The 23553-nt window shown below is 35.0% G+C and overlaps 2 protein-coding genes across 3 annotated transcripts in view; both read right to left on the reverse strand.

Annotated features, from left to right (window-relative positions):
• LOC136033915 (carboxypeptidase D-like) overlaps positions 1-23553 on the reverse strand; it is a 218828-nt gene that overhangs the window by 36702 nt on the left and 158573 nt on the right. The gene's annotated exons all lie outside the window — the stretch shown is intronic.
• LOC136034159 (carboxypeptidase D-like) lies at positions 385-20814 on the reverse strand. The gene is made up of 6 exons (XM_065715342.1): positions 20647-20814; positions 16647-16881; positions 12074-12182; positions 7164-7309; positions 4414-4472; positions 385-628 (listed from the first exon to the last, which is right to left on the reverse strand). The coding sequence occupies exons 1-6, from the start codon at positions 20742-20744 to the stop codon at positions 385-387; spliced, it is 891 nt and encodes a 296-aa protein (XP_065571414.1). The 5' UTR covers positions 20745-20814.

Below are 23553 nucleotides of genomic sequence, written 5' to 3' on the forward strand. Positions count from 1 at the left end.
CAATCACTCCTACCATAAACTGCATAAAATCATATGCAGATCTTTTTTATTATTAAAAATGTAATTTTCAATTTTTTCCATTCTTAAGATGTATGTGGTTGCTTAAGTTTTCATTTAACCAGTTCAAACAATCATACCCCCCAATTTCACTGTCCTTAGTACTTTAAGGATTATATTACTTTGGATTTTGAACCCGTAAACTTAAAGTTTGTCGCTTGTCATTTGGGTATAGTAACTTTCGAGACAAATAATATCAATTCCTGTTTCAATAAATAATAATAATCATAATAATAATAATTATAAAAAATGGTGCTCTAACCAAAAGAATTTGCTATTTCACCCGCTTTGAGGTCCTCACAGGAAGAATTTGTACCATCCAACTTGTCACCGTTCAACCACGGGAATGATTTCAATGACTCTATCCATCATTTTCACATTAAACTGTTGTATTATGTAGCTAGAAAATTGTCGAAGGATTTCAACAGAAAGCAAATTTTTCCCGCTGAGTCCTCCAATGAATCGAATAAGAGGCAACGCAAAAGCCTGTTCATCTGAGTTGCAATGGCCTGTTGCATTTGCCATAATCTGTAGAGCCCAAATTGAACGATCCTCAGTTGTTTTCCCAATGCTAGAAAATTGTTTTTATATAATAATCCAAAGACCTACAAAATTGAAGAAAAAGAAAAAGCGAACTGAACTTTCAACACTCTCTCCAGGAAACCAGATGCACGCAAAACCTAATGCCTTAAATTATTTTCGGTACTTGTATGATATACTTCCTACCTAATGTTCTTCTAATATGTTTCTCTGACGCTCAACCCTAATCAAATATACCAAAGTAAGATAAAAATATAATACTTTAGAAACAAATTTGGACTATATATTTGCACATTAGGGGTGGGGTGGGTGTAGAGTAGAGCGGGTCTGCATACCTAATGTGTTAGGTACAATTATTCTGCATATTACGCAGTAAGAATTGTTTTTTAAATTCACCCTGTCCAAATACTCCCCCCCCACCCCCTAATGTGCAAATATATAGCCTAAATTATATATTTTCCATCTATTCTGTCATGTCTCTTTGTCTTGTCTCACGCTAAGCTGAAAGAAACTAGCAAAAAAAAACAAAAAAACAAACAAAAACGGTTCTATAATGCGTCAATGAATGAATATGTTGAATTGTAGGGCGTTTATCATACAAGTACCTTATTTTCTATTCAAATCGTAAAGAAGATTATTCCAAAAGAGGGGGAACAATGCTGCACGCTTGGCATTCTCCCTAGTTTTCGGGATAATTATTTCCATATATCTAAATATTCAGAAACGACATTACGGATCTGGCCCTATGCACGCCATCATAGCTCTGGAGTATCTTTATCTTATATTTTTCTTTTAATCATCACGAGCGTCTAGCCATCATAGTTGGATGAATATTAAGGTGAGCAAACACTCCGAATAAAGAATGATGATATTACCTCATCCTCACGTATCGTACTTAGTTTACAAAAGATCCCAGCTGACAAAACTGTAAAGAGGTTTTCAATTTACTGGTGTAGGCTTGTGACTAACGTCTCAATTTAAGCTGAGACTAGGTTAAAAAGTAGGTTAAAATATAGTGTTCATTGCAAAACTTAACTTGTTTTCTAGTTAGCCCTTGTACTATAAATTCAAAAGAAAAAAAATTGGCTTTATCAATCTAAAAACCTCAACGGGAGGGGAGTTGGAATTAAAACAAAGAAAAACAAACTTTTACTCTACTCGTGCATGATACAAAGACTTACAGTCATTTCTTATAGAATAATATGGGAAAAGTTCAAGTGCTTTTTTATTACATTAAATAAATTGTTATAAAAATAATGTCCAAAAGGGTTCGATGGCCCGTTATTTGGGAAACAACTGATAATAAACAATTAACAATCATACTTAAAATATTCATACCAAATATTTGCATTAAATAAATAATTACAAAATCAAATCGCAAAGGGTTCAAAGGCCAGTTATTTGGGAAACAACTTATAATAATTAATGAATAATGTTCCTTAAAATATCTATACTAAATAATTACGTTAAATAAATAATAAGAAAATAAAATTCCCAAAGGGTTTGATCAGTTGGGATACAACTTACAATAACTAATTAATAATCATGCTTAAAATATCCATACTAATTAATTGCATTAAGTAAATAATTACAAAAATAATATTACAAAAGGTTCGATGGCCCGTTGTTTAGGAAACAACTTATAACAAATAATTAATAATCATACTTAAAATATCCATACTAAATAATTACATAAATAAATAATTTCAAAAATAATATCCCAAAGCATTCGATGGATCGTTCTTTGGGAAATAACTTATGATAACTAATTAATAATCATACTTAAAATATCCAAACTAAATATTTACATTAAATATTTAACGTAAAATATTTAATGTAAAATAATATTTTCTTCGCCAGAACTATTACATCATCCTGGCTACGAACTGCTAACGTATTTAATTCCCCCACTAATTAAAGTAATCGAGAATAGCAAGATGGGAGATCTCCGTTGAAGTATTGATATGCCAGCAAAGATTCAAATAAAATTTCTTCATCTTCAGAAGATCAACAAGAGCGCATGTATATGACTGTCAGACTCTAGCCGCTTTCTCCTAATGCTGGTGTACAGATGTAAGTAGAGATAAAAATGTTGACATCCATACAGATGAGGATACATAAGCGAGAAGTATAAAAGATGGAAGATAGGAAAAGGATATATTTGCTTCAGTCTACGGATGATTCCATGGGAGTTCCATGGGTGACTTTGACCCTTCTTAACTGAATATACAGCTTAAGCAGCACGTTTCATACAGTTGCACATATCGGTACAATGGGCGACTTATGGAGGCTATTGGTGTACAAAGCTCAGTTATTGCCGGAACAGCTCTTACCTAAAAACTAGATCTACGTTGCATGGGCAACGTGAGGTGTTGCGGCACCGTTAGTTCGGCTTCGCCGAGCAAAGTGTTGCGAGAGAAATACTTTGTTTTGTTTCCTCGCTTCGATTAAACGCTGAACTTGTTAATCTGTAAGGATCTTAAAATAAACAAGTCCCCTACATGTCTTACCACTGGAACCAAATTGGTCTTACGTCAAATACACCGGAAACAAATAATAGGTGCACTAATAGCAAAGGTTGCGAACCCCTCATTGCCGAAGATGATTATGAGCTAACAGCCGACTGTTGCTAAGACTTCCCTATGTATCTCACATTGGTATCGGCCTATTATTGGTTTCACTGTGTACCTTACTACTGAAGTTTTAAACCCCTTTAAACTTTCAAACTGGTACATCTCATGAAGGAATTTTCTACCGAAAAATGGATGACATATACTTGATCAACTCATCAAGAGCTATCGATTGCCGTAAAAAAAAAAAAAAATCTAACTGTCTTAGTTCAAAAGTTGACTTTTGCCGTAGACCAACCAAGTGCCAAAACCGAATGATAAACACAGTTGAAATCACAAACGAAGCTTTCCAAAATGCAAAGTCACATTCATCAATCCGGCCTAAGGTTCACACTTTCCGTAAAAACCGCAGAGGTTAGACACTTACCACTTTCTGGGAATAAGCTGAAATCATTAGAAAAAAAAAAAAAAAACAAACGACAAAACCAAAGTGTTGCTCTCGCAACACAAATAAGGAAGTACGGGTTTTCCTAAGTTTAAGCCTAGTAGATTTCTGTCAAATCGATTGAATATTTTCTAGGTCATTCCTTGGAACTTGAATTTAATTAATGATCTACCTTGAGGTGTGGCACCTAGAGTACTGTCATCCACGAATGTTACCACTTCTTCTTGGTTATCTGACGTAGACGTCGATATAGCCTGAGAGTAGCTTTTATGACACAATTCACAGCTGACATTGGTAGAAGGTTCTAAAAGCTAGTAGAGGTATTGACATAGACAAGGAAGAGAGATACCCTTAGAAATTAACCTTGGGGATCTCAGCCTTCCACTGGAGCTTGCTCGTCTACAGCTTCAGCAGCAACAAATCTGCCACTGAGGTATGATGAGAACCATGAAAGTACTTCACCACGTGCACCGTTATGAGATAGTTTACCGATAAAGATATTATGCATATGACAGTCAGAAGTTTTCTTTACATAAAGAAAAATATATTTTTTCAAGGAGGGGATGGGTACTTTTTCCATAACAATTTTCATTTGTTTGTGATTTAAAACAGGGTATGTGCCTGGCGCAATAATGCAGATCATTGAAAAAGTAGAAAGAGATAAAAGAGGTACCTTTTCAAACAGGTTATGTTCCTATGAGAGTTGGAAATTTTCTTGAGTTCAGTCGTCAATTCATCATAGCTCAGATATTTTGGTGGGTATTTTTTATCTGGGGTCTCTCTAAACTAACATCAAGGTACTGAATTTGATTTTTTATAACATAATATTCAACGACTTTCAAATGATCCGGAGCAGTAACCTGTAATATAAAAACAAATATTCAAATAAACCTCAAGTAAATACTCAGTAGAATTTTATAGCTTAACAAGAAACAATAGACACACATACAAAGACAGCTACCAGTTTTTTTTTTAATAAACATTAATTTAAAATAAAAGAAGAAATTTTTTTCCATAGATTTAGTTTATTGACAGTCATTGTTAGACATTTTGACTATTAACTATTAATCTTTGATTTGACTTAACTATTAACTATTGACTATTAACTATTATATTTTGACTATTAATCAACAAGATTGCCTTTTTTCCTTAAAGAAAAAAAGGCCTTTTTCATCTATGAGTAAATCTCCAAGAAGACATGGGTAAAGTTTTCTTTTCAAAGGTCTAATGAACAGAAAACCATGATTTTCAATTAGGTGTTGCGATTCAATTTTAGCTAAGTGGCATTAATATCAATTACAATTTAAAGTAATAACAATAACACATTTTTCTAGTATAATTCTAACAAACCACTTAATATCAAGATAACAACTCTTTTGTCCAAAAAAATATAAGAAACTTTCTTGGAATTTTTTTTTTTAACGTATGGTTAATTTAAAAAAAAAAACCCGGCAAGAATTGCGATAATGGGATTAAACTGGGATAGAAAAAGATAATGAAGCAAATCAAACATCCAGAATCTTGGTTTGTTGTTCTTCTTTCAGCTCGCAAGATAGGAGTTATGTCTTTATAAATATTAAGAAATGGAAGAGGGCCATTTTCTGCTAACCACGGTCATGGGTCATAGGTTTTTTTTTGAGGCAAGGTTGCATCGTCTACCATTCCATGAATAGGCAAAGTATCCACATCACAGTATTATTGACTCTTTCAATACTGGTCGCAAATATTCAATCCAAGTACGTGCCTTATACATCTATGACCACAGGAGTCGAGGACCTGAATTCGAATTTTCTTTGTTCATAGGCCAAGTTTTACAGCCACAGAGGAAAACATAGTGGCTTAGATATTCTTACACTGACCTCGATATCGATCTTGATTCAAAATCCCGGAGCCATAGTTGTCACATTTTGTCAATACAGCTATAACTATAAGTTGTCACTACAAACTTCGTCAAAATGATATTTAAACTTCTCAACCAGTTCAACTTGTTAGTGGTTCAGTGATGTAGATGAGACAGAATCGTCTTTAGTCAAGACTTTTCTTTTATCATTGGTCATCTTGAGATCAACAAGAGCAGATACTCTCAGAAATATGTCCCAAATTTTTTGAGAAGGACTTACTAGCAAAAAGACGTCATCAGGACAGTAAATGGCACTAAGAGTGAAACCTGGGATTACAGCAACTCTTCAGCAGCCTTACATAGCTCTTTTCATAGTCTAACTTACGATACAGTTGTCCAGCTAAGGAGAAAGGACATATATTTTTCTCAAGTACCAAAGTTGAAATACCAATAGGTTTTTGGGAATTATAGGAAAGAAAGGAATGAGGGGAGAGATGTGTTTATGTGTGTATCCCACTTCACCCATCTTTACATACTAGGGCTAATTTATCATTCCTTTATGGTTGGATCCTAGGGTTGCCTTATCAAAAGATAGTCGAAATTAAAGACACATTTTTTTCTTGTAATAGTAAAGTTAAAAAATACAAACATTTGTCTATTTTGCAGATCAAAATAAAACCAGTACCACTATACTTGAAATAAGTGTAATGATTCTCATGTAACCCTGTTCAATTCGACCCATTTACATCAACAGTCGTTCAGGCTAACCCCCGTTTGATTCAACTCTCATTTAAATCTAGCCCGTGCACTCATGGCCCTGCAATAGATTAGGTTAAATTAGGTTGAATGGGCGGGGGGGGGGGGTAAATTTTCTATAGTTGACCATATCTAAAGAAAATCTGCTAGTCAAATAAAAATAGTACCATATATTCCTTATTTTATGCTCTTTCCTAACCTGGTCGCTTTTCTGAAAATGCACTCCCCCCTGATGGTCCTAGGATATATAAAAACTAAAAGAAAGCGCAAAAACAAAGAAACTTTTACTTTGTAATTGCAGTATGTTTCTATTAATCAGATCATCTACATTGTTATCTACATGTAGCATTCCAAATAATATTTTCATAAAAAAATCGTACTGAAATCTCTTGGCGGAAATCTTTTTACTCGATCAAGAACGGCAAACAAAGAAGAAATGACGCATCTCGAGATGGCAAAAAAGAATTATATCATCAGGGCTATATCACGGACTATCAGGGGAAGAGGGTTGCATTATCAGAAAGGTGACTATGGTTGGAAAGTCCACAAACTAAGGAATCTAAGTGTACCACTTCTATTTTTTTGCATTGTTTCCTTTAGATGTGATCAATCACAACAAATTTACCGTAGGGGTTTAAGTTGAATTGAATTGAATAATGAATAAGTTGAATTGAATAAGTTGAACGATTGAATTGAACGAGCTGAACAAAGATCAAAATTAAATGGGGCAAATTGAACTGGGTTGAGTTAAACTGGAATCTAGTTGCACACCATAATCAGATAATACTACTCAACAACAGCAGCAGTGACCGGATAGCAGTTTTATTTAACAGCTCATATTTCCATTTAGCATCCCAATTACACATTTCCATCCAGGAAAAATCTAATTCAAATTTAAGGTTTTCTAACACAAGTCAATAAACATGAGGACTATAATAAATTTGTCTTTACTTACGTATAACGTATGGCGACCTTCTGTAAGAAATGTAGCAAAGGTGCCAGAACTTTCTTCCATATTTATCGGATGTAATTCATCGTCAACACGGATTCGACCTTCTTTGAGCATTTTTCCGTCAAAAGAACGTACCTTTCCTCGGATTCCTAAAAATAAAGCGTCAGAAACAAAGCTATGTATTTAGTTTGCTTCTGCGACTAAACAAAAATTTCCGTAAATAAGTTTGGCTAGAGAAGTTGTCCGTATAACAGTGTTAGATTTGTTTCCAATAAAACTCCCTGAAATTCCTCACATAAAAAAAGAAAGAAAAAAGAATGATGACTTTTGAGCGCAACATTCCAAACATTCTAAACGTGAAACTGAAATTTAAAAAAGTAAACCATACAATACTGTGAACTAGATTCGAATTAAAAACATAATTTTAATTTTACATATGCCCTAATGGTTCACACAATCCATGAAAAACTATAACGAGCCATTATAACTTGCGTGATAAGCACACATTAAGCACATTCTTCAAGATGTCATATTAATTTTGGGATGGAGAAATATGTACAGATATTAAAAAGAAAGGTAATTAAATTCAAATCCTTTGAAAGAATTTTAATAATTTATTTTGAATTTCAATGGCTTTATTTATAAAAGCCTGCAAACAACCTTAACTTGACCACGTCCTGGGCCCCTATGAAACCTGGCACAAAGGAATTGTTTAATCTTGGAAGAAGCGATTTTTAGGTACAGACATTCAAATGTTCATGTATTCGTACGAATCTTACCAAATTGTAACGAATCAACAGAATCGCCTAATGGCATTCTGACGATCCACATCCCAGTATTGTCCAACGGCTTTTTCTGTTTCAAGAGCAGATTTTATTCTCAGGTCCCTGAGATAAGATCCTACTGAACCATTTACACTACCAACAGGCCATATGAAAAAGAACAGACTAGCCCACAATGATGTGTATGCATCAAAAGGTCATATTGTAAGGACAGATTAAAAATTTATTATAGTTTTGTTCAATACTTCCAACAAAACTTTAAATGAATTTTAAGCTCTATCCTCTTCATACTTTTTTTTGTTAAAAATACTTTCCCAAGTAAATTGAAATTACATGGCACGTCCTACCTGAGCCAACTTGAAGATAAAACTCATTGGCTTTCAACATTACGAAAAAATTTTCGTTTCTATTAAATTTTGAATTATTTTATTGCTACTTCATTGTTACTTGGATGTTTATTGTTCTTGGTTTAATTGATAACTTTGTCATTTGTTGTTTATCCCCATGGTTTTTCCGTGAATAAGAGATATCGAAAGGCGTCCAAGTTTAAACTAAAATTTTGGTATTTTTAAGTAAAGAGCTCAAAATTTCGGTAGTTTTCGCATCAATTCTCACAATATATTATGATTTTTTTTTTACTTCGATGAAGTCTGCCTGAATGATCTCTTTCAAAAACTTCAAGTAATTTTCCGTTTTTTTCTCTCCATATTAGTGCCATAAAAAAATACTTTTTTAAAAGGGGTGAATGGACGATTATATAATCAGTTCAACTAGACCCCCCACCCCCAGCGTTCATTCGTTTCAAGAGTGAATGAAACTGTAATAATTTGTATCCAAACTGGTACGATTTGTGATTTTATTTCGTACTTCACGTGAAGCATAAAAATTGTACAATGTTAATAAAATGAATTATTATGTTATGTTAATTTGTTATGTTAATGTTATCTTAAAAATGTTAAAATATGCAAGGCGGCCAGAAATAAAAACAGACAAAAATAAATACTGAATACGGCGATGTCCCTGCAATGTACCTTGACTGATATGATACAGCCATTTTTATGGCACTTGGCATTAACCAAGTGACATATAGCAATCGCAAATTCTGTCGGTCTGTCGGTCCCGGTTTTGCTACTTTAGGCACTTCCAGGTAAGCTATGACGATGAAATTTGGCAGGCGTATCAGGGACCGGACCAGATTAAATTAGAAATAGTCGTTTTCCCGATTTGACCATCTGGGGGAGGAGAGTGGGGGGCCGGTTAATTCAAAAAAAAAGAAAAAATGAAGTGTTTTTAACTTAATTCTGAAAAAATAAAAAAATGACGTATTTGTAACTTACAAAGGAGTGATCGGATCTTCATGAAACTTCATATTTAGAAGGACCTCGTAACTCAGATCTCTTATTTTAAATCTCAACTGGATCCAGCGTCATTGGGAGGGGGTCAGTTGGGCGGGGGACCGAAAATCTTAGAAAATACTTAAAGAGGAGAGATCAGGATGAAACTGGATGGAAAGAATAAATCTGTATAAGATACGTGACTGACATAACCGGACCGGATCTGCTCTCTTTGGTGGAGTTGGGGGGGGGGGGGGGTAATTCGGAAAAATGAGGTATTTGTAACTTACGAACGGCTCACCAGATCTTAATAAAATTTGATATTTAGAAGGATCTTGTGCTTTAAAGCTCTAATTTTAAATTCCAACCAGATCCTGTGACATTGGGTGGAGTTGGAGGGGGAAACCGGAATTCTTGGAAAATGTGAAAATTGGGGTATTTTTATCTTAAGAACAGGTGATCGGATCTTAATGAAACTTGATATATATAGAAGGATCTTATGTCTCAGATGCTCCATTTCCAACTCGAGTTGGATCCGGGGACATAGGGGATTGGAGGAGGGAAACAGAAATCTTAGAAAACACTTCGAGTGGAGAGATCGAGATAAAACTTGATGGGAAGAATAAGCACAAGTTCTAGATTAGTGATTGAAATAATTGGAACGGATCCGTTCTCTTTGCTGGGGGGTGGTGGTGGTGTTAATTTGGAAAAATTAGAAAAATTTGAGGTATTTTTAACTTAAGAACAGGTGACCGGATCTTAATGAAATTTGATGCTTAGAAGGAATTCATGTCTCAGAGGTCTTATTTCAAATTCCGACCAGATCTGTCGACATTGGGGGGAGTTGGAGACGGAAATTTCGGAAAACACATGGAGTGGAGGAATCGGGATGAAGCTTGGTGGATAGAATAAACAATGTCCTTGATACGTGATTGACGTAACCATACTGGATTCGCTCTCTTTTGGGGAGTTGGGGGGAGGGGTTCAGTGATTTGGTGAGTTTGGTGCTTCTGGGCGTGCTAGGACGATGAAAATTGATAGTCGCGTCAGGGAGCTGCACAAATTGACTTGATAAAGTCGTTTTCCCAAATTCGACCATCTGGGGGGCTGAATGGAGAGGAAATATTAAAAAAATGAGGTATTTATAACTTACGAGTGGGTGATCGGATCTAAATGAATTTTGATATTTAGAAGGACATCGTGACTCAGAGCTCTTATTTTAAATCCTGACCGACATTAAGCCTCTGATTTTCCTTTTAAATCAATCTATTGATTCTTAGAATTTTTTAGAGCTCATACCATATGGGCTCTTGGCTCTTAGCTTTTCTTGCCTCGCCACAAGTGTCATATGAGCTCTTAGCTCTTGTTTTTTTTTCAGTCCACTTATATTTCTTCTGAACGGAATGTCCTTTGTAAGGGGATATATTATTTGGTTTCATATTTCCATTGATTCGTCACAACCAGATCCTCTTTTGGCTACCATGTGCATATTCTTTTCTATTTGTTTGTATTCCCTTGATGCTGGAGTATCGCTGAAGGGCACAGACTGTTGTTCAGAGCATGTTTATTGCAGTATCAATAAACGAAACAGATTTTTCCTTTGCTTGATTTCTGTGATCCTATTCAAAAATTTCTTACTCGAATTTTTTTTGCTACATCTTTACAACCTATTTCGAATGCTACGTCATATGACGGAAATATAAACGACTCTCTTATCTAAAGGTTGCCACAGGCTAGACAGAAAGGCCTTTTCAGGCTAAATTCAGGACGCAGTTAAAAAATTCAACAGCCTTTGATATCTACACCAAAACGTTAGCTGGCTTAGAAGACTAGGAACTCTCAAAGATACCTTGAACCCTGCATATTCCAAAATTTTTCAGTGTCAGTATATAGAAATCCCACTAAATTACAAATAAAACGCTTGAGCCGTCTCCAGAAAATTTCAACTGGGCTCCCACAATTTAAACCGTGTTCTTGGTTGCAGTTTTTATGAACCAAGGAGTAAAATATCCCGCTGATATAAGCACCAATTTAGTTTCCTTCTTTAGGCAATTTAGGCAATTCCACTTACATTTAGGCAATATTAAAAAAGAAAATTTACAACTCACGACTTTGAATGGGGGAAGCTATTATTTTATTATGCATGAATATATTAGTGTTAATTTTAATACTTTCTGCTGATGACGATCGCTGTATATGTGGACAAAACATTTAGACTTTTGTATCTGTTTTCACTGTCTAATACACTGATTACTGATTATACTGAGAATACTGATTACTGATCACCGACTTCTTCCCATTTGAACGTTTATTTGTTGGTGGTCTTGAAAAAAAAAATATACCTAATTGAAGGTATTACGTCGAAAGTTTCCTTCTTTGTCACTTTACTTTATGGAATTTTCTGTTTTTAATTTAATTCTAAGCTTTGGATTTGCAAACAGTCTTATAATTAGAACATGATTTATATTTCATCCAAATTTGCTAGAAGCAATAAAGTAAAAAAAGCATACAAGTAAAAGGAAAAGGAAGAATAGAAGTAACTAGTTAAAAAGGAGAGTGCAAAAGGGAAGATAGACACGCACTCCTTTCTAAATCTCGAAATTATAAGCTTTTTTTTTGATTTTCAAACAGTTTGTTTATTTTTGCGTTTATTTACAGAGCTAGAACTCCTCTCCTCTCCCCAAAACACTTCCTGTACATTTACCAGACTTGAAACCTATTTTCCCATTGGGAGGTTTGCCTTAAATCTCAAATTCATTAACTAGTAATTAAATGTCTTCATTTAATTACTAAATACCTTGGTTTGCAGCATCTAAGAATGACATTAGGCTTTCTAGATTATCCATCCACAAATGGGGTAGATCTTTAGCAGGTGGAAACAGGCAACAGCTGACGTGAGCAGATACCTGAAATAAAAGTACAGGCATATAGTTTTTTACCAGCAAGATACCGTCAAAACAATAATATAAAGTCTGACTTTGCCTGCACCCACGAACAGATTTTTTTTTAAATGGACAAGGGCCGTTGAAGAGGAAACTAGAGAAGAACATGAATAGTTGTTTCCATCGGGTTTACCTGTCTGAGCGCTTCCGTTGAGTAGACAGAAGAAAAATAAACCAAAAATAATTAGAACATAAAAAATTTGAGATCAATTTGAGCTCATTCAGATTAATCAATAACACTCTTCGTCACTTAGAGTTACAAAAAGAAACCCAAACTGGAAAGCCTCTTTTCAAGTTTTTTTTTTTTTTTTTTTTTTTTTTTTTTTTTTTTTTTTTTTTTTTTTTTTTTACCTGTTACGATGAAGTTACAAGTAAAATACACAAATGATACTCTGTACTAGAAATATGCATATATCACAGGATACATAAGAAACATTGCTTACGTTTCCAGTATTTAGTTTTCCTTAAAGTAATCACCCCTATCAAAACATTCTATCCTGATTCGCATTTTTCCATACTTCAATTTTTAACATGCTACACACATCTTATAAAAGATTGTCAATCCTCTAACACTTCCAGAGCATTCACTCAATGCTAGACTCGCCAGCCATAGCTCAATGTCTTTCAAATATAATGACTTTGCTTCCAAAACTATTCAAGGCTTTGTGCATTCAAACATTAAAGGTCGATTCAGAATGATATACAAAAGTCCTGTGGTGGCGCAGCGGATTTGACCTTAGCTTGGTAATACGGGACCCAGAGGTCAATCATGCTGCAGCAATGCACTGCAGGACCGACGCAGAGACCTTAGTCGTCAAGAAGTGTCGTTAATCTGATACAATACAATGATATACAAAAGTTGAGGTGAAACCCTTCAAGCTCGTTCCGAAGATATTAAACTTTAGTAGCTATTAAAACTTAAAATTAGTAAAAATTCTGATTTTCTTTTGTACTTTTGAAGAAGTTAATCGACCAGGATTTCAGAAGAATATTCTGATTGGCCAATCTTAGCTTAGTCCAAATCCCCTCAACTTCGATTCTGGTTAGAATTAGATCTAAATCCTAGCTAAAAATACATTGGGAATGGTTTTGGATTTAACTGATTTCAAAAATGAGCAGTGGCGGAAGTTCAACGTTAGGGTATTATTACATTCCATATGAATATCAGCCTTCTCTTTGCCAATGAATGCTTTCCAATCGTAGTATCCTTTCCTAGAAAGAAAAGCAGTGGGCTCTTAACTTTCACAACCAACCTCAAAAAGTTCTTCAAATCGTTTTACAAGGTTCTAGTCTAGCCTTTAAATCTTGAATCTAGATGAATCCTTGAATTTTGAATCCCCCAATCTAGACGTAGACAGCACTTGCTTCGATCTGTTGAAGATCTTTTTTTTTCAGAAAACGGTAATTTATTTCCTGATGTTTCGAGAAGTTCAGGAAAATTTTGAAGTTGACTAAAAACTTTCAACGTAACAGAGCGGGACTCTTCCAATAGCTAGTACAGACCGAGCATTTCATGTGTATCTTATAAAGATTTAAAAATAAATGTTTGTGGAAATACAAATAATACAGAATGTAGATGTACTGGACAATTTTGGAACAGTTTATTTAACGATGATGCACGGTAGATTTGGAGATTGTGACCACATGTTTAGACGTGTGGGTATTAAGCCCTTAAGTTGTGTAAAATATTACGCGCAAAAATAAAAAGGATAAACCACAAAGTTTTAAGTTAAAACATTGATTCATACACAAGAATGACAGAGAGGGGCCAAATAATCCTAAAGGATTCTCAAAGCTCACTTTCTAATATTGCATTCAACCCCCCCCCCCCCTTCTTACCACTGGGACTTGTTTGAAGAACCGCATCAGGGAAAACGGAAAAAAAGACGTTAAAAATTCATCAGTCCCCTTGAACCGAACTTGTGTAACTACAAATACATACTAATCAAACAAGAACATCAAAATAGAAAAAGAAACCTTGCTTGAGAAACATAAGATCACAAACGTAAAAAGAGTCTCGAGAGGAAGCCCTAGGCATACGTATATGTCTGCGGTGAGAGGAAAGGAAGAGGCCTTTGTCACTGAGATTTATTTGAAGGACTCTGTGGATAAATTCAGAAATGATGACATAAAAATGCACCATTTTCAAGTTTTTACCACTACTCTCTTAGTAAAAATCCTCCAACCCCCCCTGAAAATCATACCTACGTGCCACTATGCACCCAAAAATAAGCATACCCGGTAAAATCTGTAAAAAGAAGAAGAAGAAAACAAAACATTTCTTCAGAAACAAGAAGGCAAAAATAATATAAGATAACTAAGAACATGAAACCAAGGCCGTATCTGCAGGGGAGACTATGAGGAATTTTTCCCTTGGAATTTTTCCAAAGAACACTTTCATTGATAAAATGGAAAAAGTTGCTTGAAATGCCCATTTGCCACGTTTTGACCCAGCTATGCCCATTAGGAGGGGCAGAGCGAGCTGAGCGATTTGAAAAATGCCTATTTATCTTTTTCTTTTCTTTACAAAATCGAAAAAACAAAAAAATTGCTTTCCCCAGGTTTTGAAGAATGTTTTCTTTGTTCTTTTATTAAAAATGAAAACCATATCCCCCTTAGATTTTCACGAATTGACACCGCTGTTTAGACCCATTCCCCTAGCTCCCAATGACCCCTTAAGCAGTGTACCTCAGTTCACTTATACGACCAAGTATTTTCCACGAGGAAATTTCACACAGTAACAGTTTATAGTCTCAGCTATCTTATTTATGTTTTGATAACTCTATAAACAAGCATCTTTGAACACTGTGATGATTGGACAACTATAAGATCCTTTTATATTGAAAAGACCTACTTAGAACACTACATTCTGGTGCACATTTCGATCTTTTACATTCATTTAGCATACTTAATTCTTTCATGATATTTCTTAAAATACTATTGTCTTATATTCCAGTTTCAAATTTCCTATTCTTTTTTTTTCACTTTACAGCAAGTGCTATAAATCAGCTCACTCAAACGTCACCTCTCGTACCTTATTCGATACCAACACATTATTTTTTGGAATCAGGAATGTTTTGTGGGGTGGAGTGGGGAAGAGTAAATTTGCCGAAACAGCAGAAAATAAATAAAACCTATGAAAATTCCTGAAAATAGCAAAATCAAAATGTTTCTAGACAGAATGCCCTTCATACGTTCTTACCCTCTTGTACATTGGTGGAAACCCAACTTCACTATATATATATATATATATATATATATATATATATATATATATATATATATATATATATATATATATATATATATATATATATATATATATATATATATATATATATGGTAAAATTCTAGTTAATTGACTTCTTGCTATCTTGGAAAGGGTTTAGGTTAGGAAAATGTAACTTTTAGGGATGGGTCTACAGGCTCAATTATGTCCCGGGAAGGTATTTTAAAGTACCCACCTCCACTCCTTCTCCCTCTAGAGGGCCCTGAAATTTGCCTACATCACAGGTCTATACCTATTGAAATTTTGACAAAACAATATTTTACATTAATATTCAGTTACTAGTTGCTTTTTCTCTGCCTTTAGTTCTGAAAATGCAATTCCTGTTATTTGAATAGAATTTTGAGCAAAATCAATGTTTTTTTTTCAAAATTTAAGAAATATATTTGCATATCTTTAAAACCTTGTAAAATGGAATTGAGCAAAGTTATGAAGCTGAAAACAATTTTGTTGTACTTCAATTAAGCAGAAGACCTATTTTGCAAGGTTTCACTTTTGTAACACACATATTTTTAAAGGTTATTAAAGGTCAAGCCCCTCAAGAGGGAGAAGGAGTGGAGGTAGTTGCTTCAAAATACTTTCCCGGGACATACTTTAGTCTGTAGATTCATCCCTGAAAGTTTCATTTTCCTAACCTAAACCCTTTCTGAGATAGCGAGAAGTCAATTAACTAGAATTTTACCATATATATATATATATATATATATATATATATAAACTTAGACAGCTCTCAGAAACTTTTACCGCCAGTACTGCTCATTTTTACACCCGCTGGCTCATCATAAGAGAACTGCATCTAATCAATTCTATCTTTGCTAAAACTAAAATTTTAATTTTACAATATATTTACAAGATTAGCTCTGAGGTCATTGCATCCAAAATAAATTAGAGAACCAGTGTGAGGAGAGGACAGAATAGACACTTTTACTGTTCTGAATAAGGGAAGCACCCCATTGGAATTTGGACACTGGCTTTGGACTTTACTCACCATTGGACCAGAAGTAACGCAGCACTTTGATAACTCTCAAAAACAATTGCTTTTATTACGACTTATTCCTAAGCCCATTGGTTAATCCCAGGAAAATTGTATCTGATCAGTTCCATCCATCCCTTAAATTAATTTTTTTTTATAATGAACTTACAAGTTTAGCTCTAAGGGCGTTGTATCCAAAATCAATTAAAGAGCCAACGCGAGGAATGGAGAGCGAAGAGCCTTTTACAACACCAGTAAGAGGGTGAGTCCCATCAGGATTTGGACACTGACTTTCTGTTTTACTCATCGTTGGATGAGAACCAATGTATCGCTCAGATAGCTCTCTGAAAAATTCATTGTCAGAGTGACTCATCTCTACTTCCATTGGTTCATCATAAGGATATCTGAAAAAAGAAAAACACTTAAAAGAATGTTAAACATCATAGTTTGGAACGAAAATAAATGAGGATAAAGAAACTCCAATCGTCTAGATCAGGAACCTCGAATCTATGACTCGCCGGCCGGATGTGGCGCACAAAGTACTGTTATCCGGCCCTTTGTAAATTTGAAAAACTAATTTTTTGTCAAATTCTGCTTGCAAAATAGAACATTCTTGCTACCTGTCAATAATAATCTCAAAAAACTTTTCAGATTCTTAAAGAATTTAACTAGCAATTATTACAGATAATTCTCTGTTAGCATACCCAAATACAAATGTTATTACAGTTGTTATCAATATATTTTTTTTTTTTTGAATTTAGGTTTTTTTCAATTGATGAAAGTGGCGAACTGTTTTTTTGGTAACTTTTTATAAAAGTAGACTGATACACAACGGTAAACCGTCTACAAATGATCTTATTTGTCATTCCCAATTGTGTTTCAAACTGGGTGAAGACATTGCAAACCAAATGGTGAAATGTGGAAGCACGCTTCGCCAGTTTTTAATTCCAATGGTTGAATCAGTGGACAGTCTTCCACCTCTCAACTGTATATGTTCATTTGATGCGTAGATGAAGACATGAGCATGATACTAATACAGGCTTCTCCAAATAGCAAGGACACTGTTATCGCAAAGGATATAAAAATGGGCAGGAAAAAAGATTTGTCAATTATAATTTTGACTCCACAGTCGCCTTACTGTTGATGGAGGACCAAGCATGAGTGGCATAAAGAAAGAGATAATAGGTTAAGTAAAGCAGATGTGTATTGCCAAAAACAATTGACAACCAATGTTCCTGCACTACATTGTTCCTCAGCAAACTTGGTGTATCAAAATAGCAGACATAAGCAAAGTACTGAGTCCCTCAATAAAGAGACTGAGCTTTATAGGATCAATAATAGACAGTTAAAGAGGCATGGTGGAGGATATAGGCATAAAACCGTAAGAATTAAAATATTAAACAGCAGTAAGATGGCTAAGTTATACAGCTTGCTCTCTAATGAAGAGCGAGTATAGAAATTGGCCTTTGCTACAGACATAACTAGTTATTTGAATTTTTTAGCCTACAGCTACGACAAAAGAAGAATCTAGCAGCTGATTAATACATCCCGTTAAGGGCCTTCAGACCAAACTTATCTTGCATCTTTAACAACTACAGGAAAACGGCTTGGCATACTTTCAGCAGTGCAAAGTGTTCATGGCTGTGGCAACATATGAGTTGCAAAGTCATTTGAATGCAAGATCCTCAAAGACCTGCAGCTAAGGTTTTAGTCGCGACTTTCTGGCTCGGATAAAAAAACAAAAAACAAGTGAGACTATTTCAGAGCTCATTTAAAGCAGATGTGGCCAGTACCCCGGATGGAATGTGGGTCATCAAGCTATAGGGACAAATTCAAAGAACATGTCATTTGAGGATGAAATGCGTATCTTCCCCAGTTTTTCCCATGGATGAGACTCCCAATATCAAACTTTTGCACAAAGACAGCCTCTCATTCTTTGGAACAACATACTTGCGTAAATATACATATTCATGAATGAAATATGTGATAAAAAGTTTGAGAGCATCTATGTCCGACTACAATCACAGGTCTTTTTTAGGATAGGGAGGATTACTAGGAAACTGTTCTGTCATTCCCACTAATGCAGTTACCGATGCTGTATAATAGATCAATGCACTATTACATAATAACTAAATAAGCAATTATTAAATAAATATCTGAAAATAAAATCCAAGCCCTGATTTTTTTTGTCTTGGCTTCAAGTTTGTGTTCGACCCCTAACTGCTGTTTGATAATTATTAATTATTTAATTATTAATTCAATCAGGATTTAATTATTACAACCGTCAAACTGGAGAGTTAGGATTAGGCAAATATTCAAAGCACTAAATAATACCATTGAAAAGCAGAAACTTAAACTTAAAACCTAAAATTTTGAATCTGAAACCAGCGTTAATAATTACCTATATTAAGAAGAGACTGAGCATATTAAATTAAATTCTCAAAAAAACAGACGGTCCCAAGTTTCATATGTAACTTTAAGCAAACAAAGATTTAAATGTGCATGCTTTCTGGAAGGCTAATTATTTACCATTTTTTGGTAATATCCCTTTAAAACATAGCATTAGTGGTCCAGAACTTTTCCGGTTTAGAAAAGAACATTTTATAGTTTAGACTTCAGACATTTCAATTCTTAGAACCATTTTACCACTGAAAATACTGGTCTCATATTATCCGAAGTTCAAACTCGGTAGTGACAAGTTGTAACAAACCAAAAGGTTTCTTTTCAAAGAGAAGTCACTGTGTTATAAAGTTCTTGGTTGCATTTGCGGAGGGATGTTTACTTTAGGAGAAGCAGGGTAAATGAGATACATTTGAGATATTTTTTTTTCATTTTATTCTTTATCACATTTTTTTTCATTTATCTTAAGAATAACGAATTTCAACAAGCAACAATGCGATATAGTTTAGACTTCAGACTTTTCAATTCTTAGAACCATTTTACCCCTGAAAATACTGGTCTCATATTATCCGAAGTTCAAACTCGGTAGTAAGAAGTTATAACAAACCAAAAAGCTTCTTTCCGAAGAGACATCACGGTATTATAAAGCTCTTGGTTGTATTTGCGAAGGGATATTTACTTATGAAGAGTAGGTAAATGAGATTCATTTGAGGCAAAAGATGTCTCAGTATCTCTAACTCTTTTTTATTATTTGTACCGATATTCAGCACGAACAAATACGATTTTTACAGGTTAGACTTCAGATATTTCAATTTTTGGAACCATTTTATCCCGGAAAATGCTGAGCTCATATTACCCGAAGTTCAAACACGGCATTAGCAAGTAATACCGAACCAAAAGGCATCTTGCATTTTTCAAAGTGAAATTACTAGTACTATTGCTAAATACTCACTGCAGCACCAAGGCCCCTGAAGTCAAAACAGCTACAAAGAGAAACTACCGATATTCATCAATAAGAATAACAATATGGGAATAATCGTTATAGGAATAACGATATTCAACTAGCACACATGCAATTTTCACGATTTAGACTTCAGACATTTCCATTTTTAGAACAATTTTATCCCTGAAAATGCTGATCTCATATTACCCGAAGTTTAAAATCGGCAGCAAAAAGTGATACCAAACCAAAAGGCACCTTGTATCTTTCCAAAGAGAAATTACTACTACTACTACTACTACTACTAACAACTCACTGCAACACGAGGCCGCATGAGGCCAACACAGCTACAAAGAGAAATTATCGATATTCAACAATAGCAAAAACGATTTAGGAATAATCGTTATTCGAATAGCGATATTCAACTAGCACAAATGCGTTTTTAACGATTTAAGTTTTGGACATTTCAATTTTTAGAATCATTTTATCCCTGAAAATGTTGGTCTCATATTACCCTAAGTTTAAACTCGACAGTAATAATTAATGTGGGCCAAAAAGAAATTTTAGGGGAGAGGGAGGGGGATATTTGGCTTGTGCAGTTTTTCATTTCCTGTTTACAAATGTGTCGAAGCAGAGATAAATGGTGATAAAATCTATCAGCTAGGCTTAAAGATAGAAACCATACCTCTAGTGGAAAGCATTTCTGGCTAGTAGTTTTTAGCGCTAAAATTCAAATTGATTACATTCATAACTCTAAGAAACTTGCACTTTTGACTGTTTTCCTTCTTTTGTAATAATTAAAAGAGAGCAACTATTAGTTCATACAAACCTCACGTAAAGACCTCCGGCTTCAATTGAGAGCCCAAAATCTATTTGAAAATGTCTCATAAAATCCTGTGTGGCAAGAATAACTTTATCCTCTGGCATGAAGCGAACAAAATGAGAGCCAATCTCAGATAATTGGTCAAAATCGTCTGGATGTTTACAATCAGAATCTGTAAAATAATAATGCAGCTTAGTTTGAATAGACACACCGAGGAAATGAAAAATAAATGATAAAGATAGGAGATTACAGAGTTTCACAGGTCTATATATTTATCTGTGCGTGGGCCATCGGCCAAAAGCGGGTTCTAGACCGTCATCCGTTGGTATTTTAAATTATGGCGTGTTTCAACTTTGAATATTGTTTATATTGTAATTTATATACCCAGGCTTCAGACCCACGCGATACAGATGCTCGATAGCCTGACATTATAGGTGACTGCAATTACTAAGCAAGAAAAGATACGATACTTATTTTTTTAAATTACTATCAGCAGCCCTGAAGGGCCGTATTCAAATCTCGGGTTCCAAAACCTAAAACAAGAGAGAAACTACTAGTCAATTTTAACAAAGCTAGACTTTTTAATAAACAAATATAATGAACTAGAGTTTGTATATACCCTGCAAAATCTGTTAAGCATCGGTAAGCATTCATTTACGCCTATTTGTTGCTTATTGAAGTTTATTAGCCAACTTACGCTAATTTGATGCCCTAGCAGTGTAATAGCCCTAATCGAAAATTGTCATTTTGTTCATTTTTTTGAAGAGACTGGAATGGAAGCGAATAATAAGACAATACCAAAATCTTACACCTTCGGAATTCAAAAGCTTTAAAAAGTCCTGATAGTCTCACATATTCTTTTATCAGTGGGTACTGGCAATCTTAAAGTAAGTATTTGCTAAAGTTCTGTCATAATGTTATTTTGTGATAGCGGGATTCAGCTAAATTTAATTCGAAGAATCAGGTAATGCTAAAGAAATACTGACATAGATTATTTATTCTAGAAGAAAATCCATCAAATATGAAACATTCATACAAAATGGCATGATGCAGCGTTCAACATACATTAATACTGCAATATAAACGCACGTGAACAAAGTAAAAAGGAATAACAGACCAAATCAAAAATTATAATAGTAGCAATGAACAAGAGCCAAGAGCTCATATGGCACTTGTGACGAGGTCGGAAGAGCCAAGAGCTCATATGGCATGAGTTCTAGGAAAATTCTAAGAATCAATAGATTGATTTAAAAGAAAAATCAGAGGTTTAATTCCGGTCGGGATTTAAAATAAGAGCTCTGAGACACGAGGTCCTTCTAAATATCAAAATTCATTAAGACCCGATCACCCACTCGTAAGTTAAAAATACCTCAGTTTTTCTAATTTTTCCTCTCCTTCAGGCCCCCAGATGCTCAAATCGGGAAAAAGAGTTTAACTAGTCAATTTGTGCAGCTAGCTAACACGCGTACCAATTTTCATAGTCCTAGCACGTCCAGAAATACCCAACTTCCCAAAGCAATGGACCCCCACTCCTAACTCCCCCAAAAAGAGCGGATTCAGTCCGGCTACGTCAGTCAAGTATCTACGACATTTGCTTATTCTACCCACCAAGTTTCATCCCGATCTCTCCACTCTAAGCGTTTTTTCAAGATTTCTTGTTCCCCCCTCCAACTCCCCCAGTGTCATCAGCTCTGGCCGGGATTTAAAATAAGAGCTCTGAGACATGAGTTCCTTTAAAATATCAAATTTCATTAAGGCAGTCAGCCGTTCGTAAGTTAAAAATACCTCAATTTTTTTAATTTTTAACGAATTAATACCCCCACTCCCACAATAACAGCGGATTCATTCTGGCTATGTCTATCACGTATCTACGACCTGTGCTTATTTTTCCCACCAAGTTACATCCCGATCTCTTCATTCTAAGCGTTTTCCAAGATTGTTTCCCCATCCAACTCCCCCCAATATCACCGGATAAGGTCGGGATTTAGAATAAGAGCTTTAAGACACGAGGTAATTCTAAACATTAAATTTCATTTAGATCTGATCACTCCTTCGTAAGTTAAAAATACCTCATTTTTCAAGCACCGAACTCGCCAAAGCATTGGAAATCCCCCCCAACTTTCCCAAAGAGAGCGGATCCGTTCCAATTACGTCAATCATATAACTTGGACTTGTGCTTATTCTTCTCACCAAGTTTCATCCTGATCTTTCCACTCTAAGCGTTTTCCAAGATTTCTGGTCCCCCCCAACTCCTTCCAATGACAATGAATCCAGTAGGGACTTAAAATAAGAGATCTGAGTTACGAGGTCTTTCTAAATATCACACTTCATTAAGATCCGATCACTCCTTCGCAAGTTAAAAATACCTCATTTTTTCTAATTTTTCAGGATTAACCCTCCCCCAACTCCCCCAAAGAAAGCGGATCCGTTCCAGTTATGTCAATCACGTATTTAGAACTTGTGCTTTTTCCCACCACGTTTCATCCCGATCCCTCCACTCTAAGCGTTATCCAAGGTTTTAGGTTTCCCCCCTCCAACTCCCCCAATGTCATCGGATCCGGTCGGGATTTCAAATAAGAGCTCTGAGACACGATATCCTTCTAAATAACAAAATTCAATAAGATGCGATCACTCCTTCGTAAGTTAAAAATACTTCACTTTTTCTAATTATTCCGGATCAACCCTCCCCCCAACTCCCCCAAAGAGAGCGGATCCGTTCCGGTTGTGTCAATCACGTATCTATGACTTGTGCTTATTTTTCCCACCAGGTTCATCCTGATCTCTCCATTCTAAGCGTTTTCCAAGATTGTTTCCCTCTCCAACTCCCCCCAATATCACCGGATATAGTCGGGATTTAGAATAAGAGCTCTAAGACACGAGGTCCTTTTAATATTAAATTTCATTAAGATCCGA

The sequence above is a fragment of the Artemia franciscana genome, chromosome 12, assembly GCF_032884065.1.
Source record: "Artemia franciscana chromosome 12, ASM3288406v1, whole genome shotgun sequence".
Taxonomy (NCBI): domain Eukaryota; kingdom Metazoa; phylum Arthropoda; class Branchiopoda; order Anostraca; family Artemiidae; genus Artemia; species Artemia franciscana.

Coding starts and splice junctions, on each gene's coding strand:
- LOC136034159 (XM_065715342.1), bottom strand. CDS start 20,744: ATGCCAGAGGATAAAGTTATTCTTGCCACACAGGATTTTATGAGACAT. Junction 16,882..20,646: donor GCCGGAGGTCTTTACGTGAG/GTTTGTATGAAC, acceptor TTCTTTTTTCAG/ATATCCTTATGATGAACCAA. Junction 4,473..7,163: donor AAGGTCGCCATACGTTATAC/GTAAGTAAAGAC, acceptor TTTATATTACAG/GTTACTGCTCCGGATCATTT.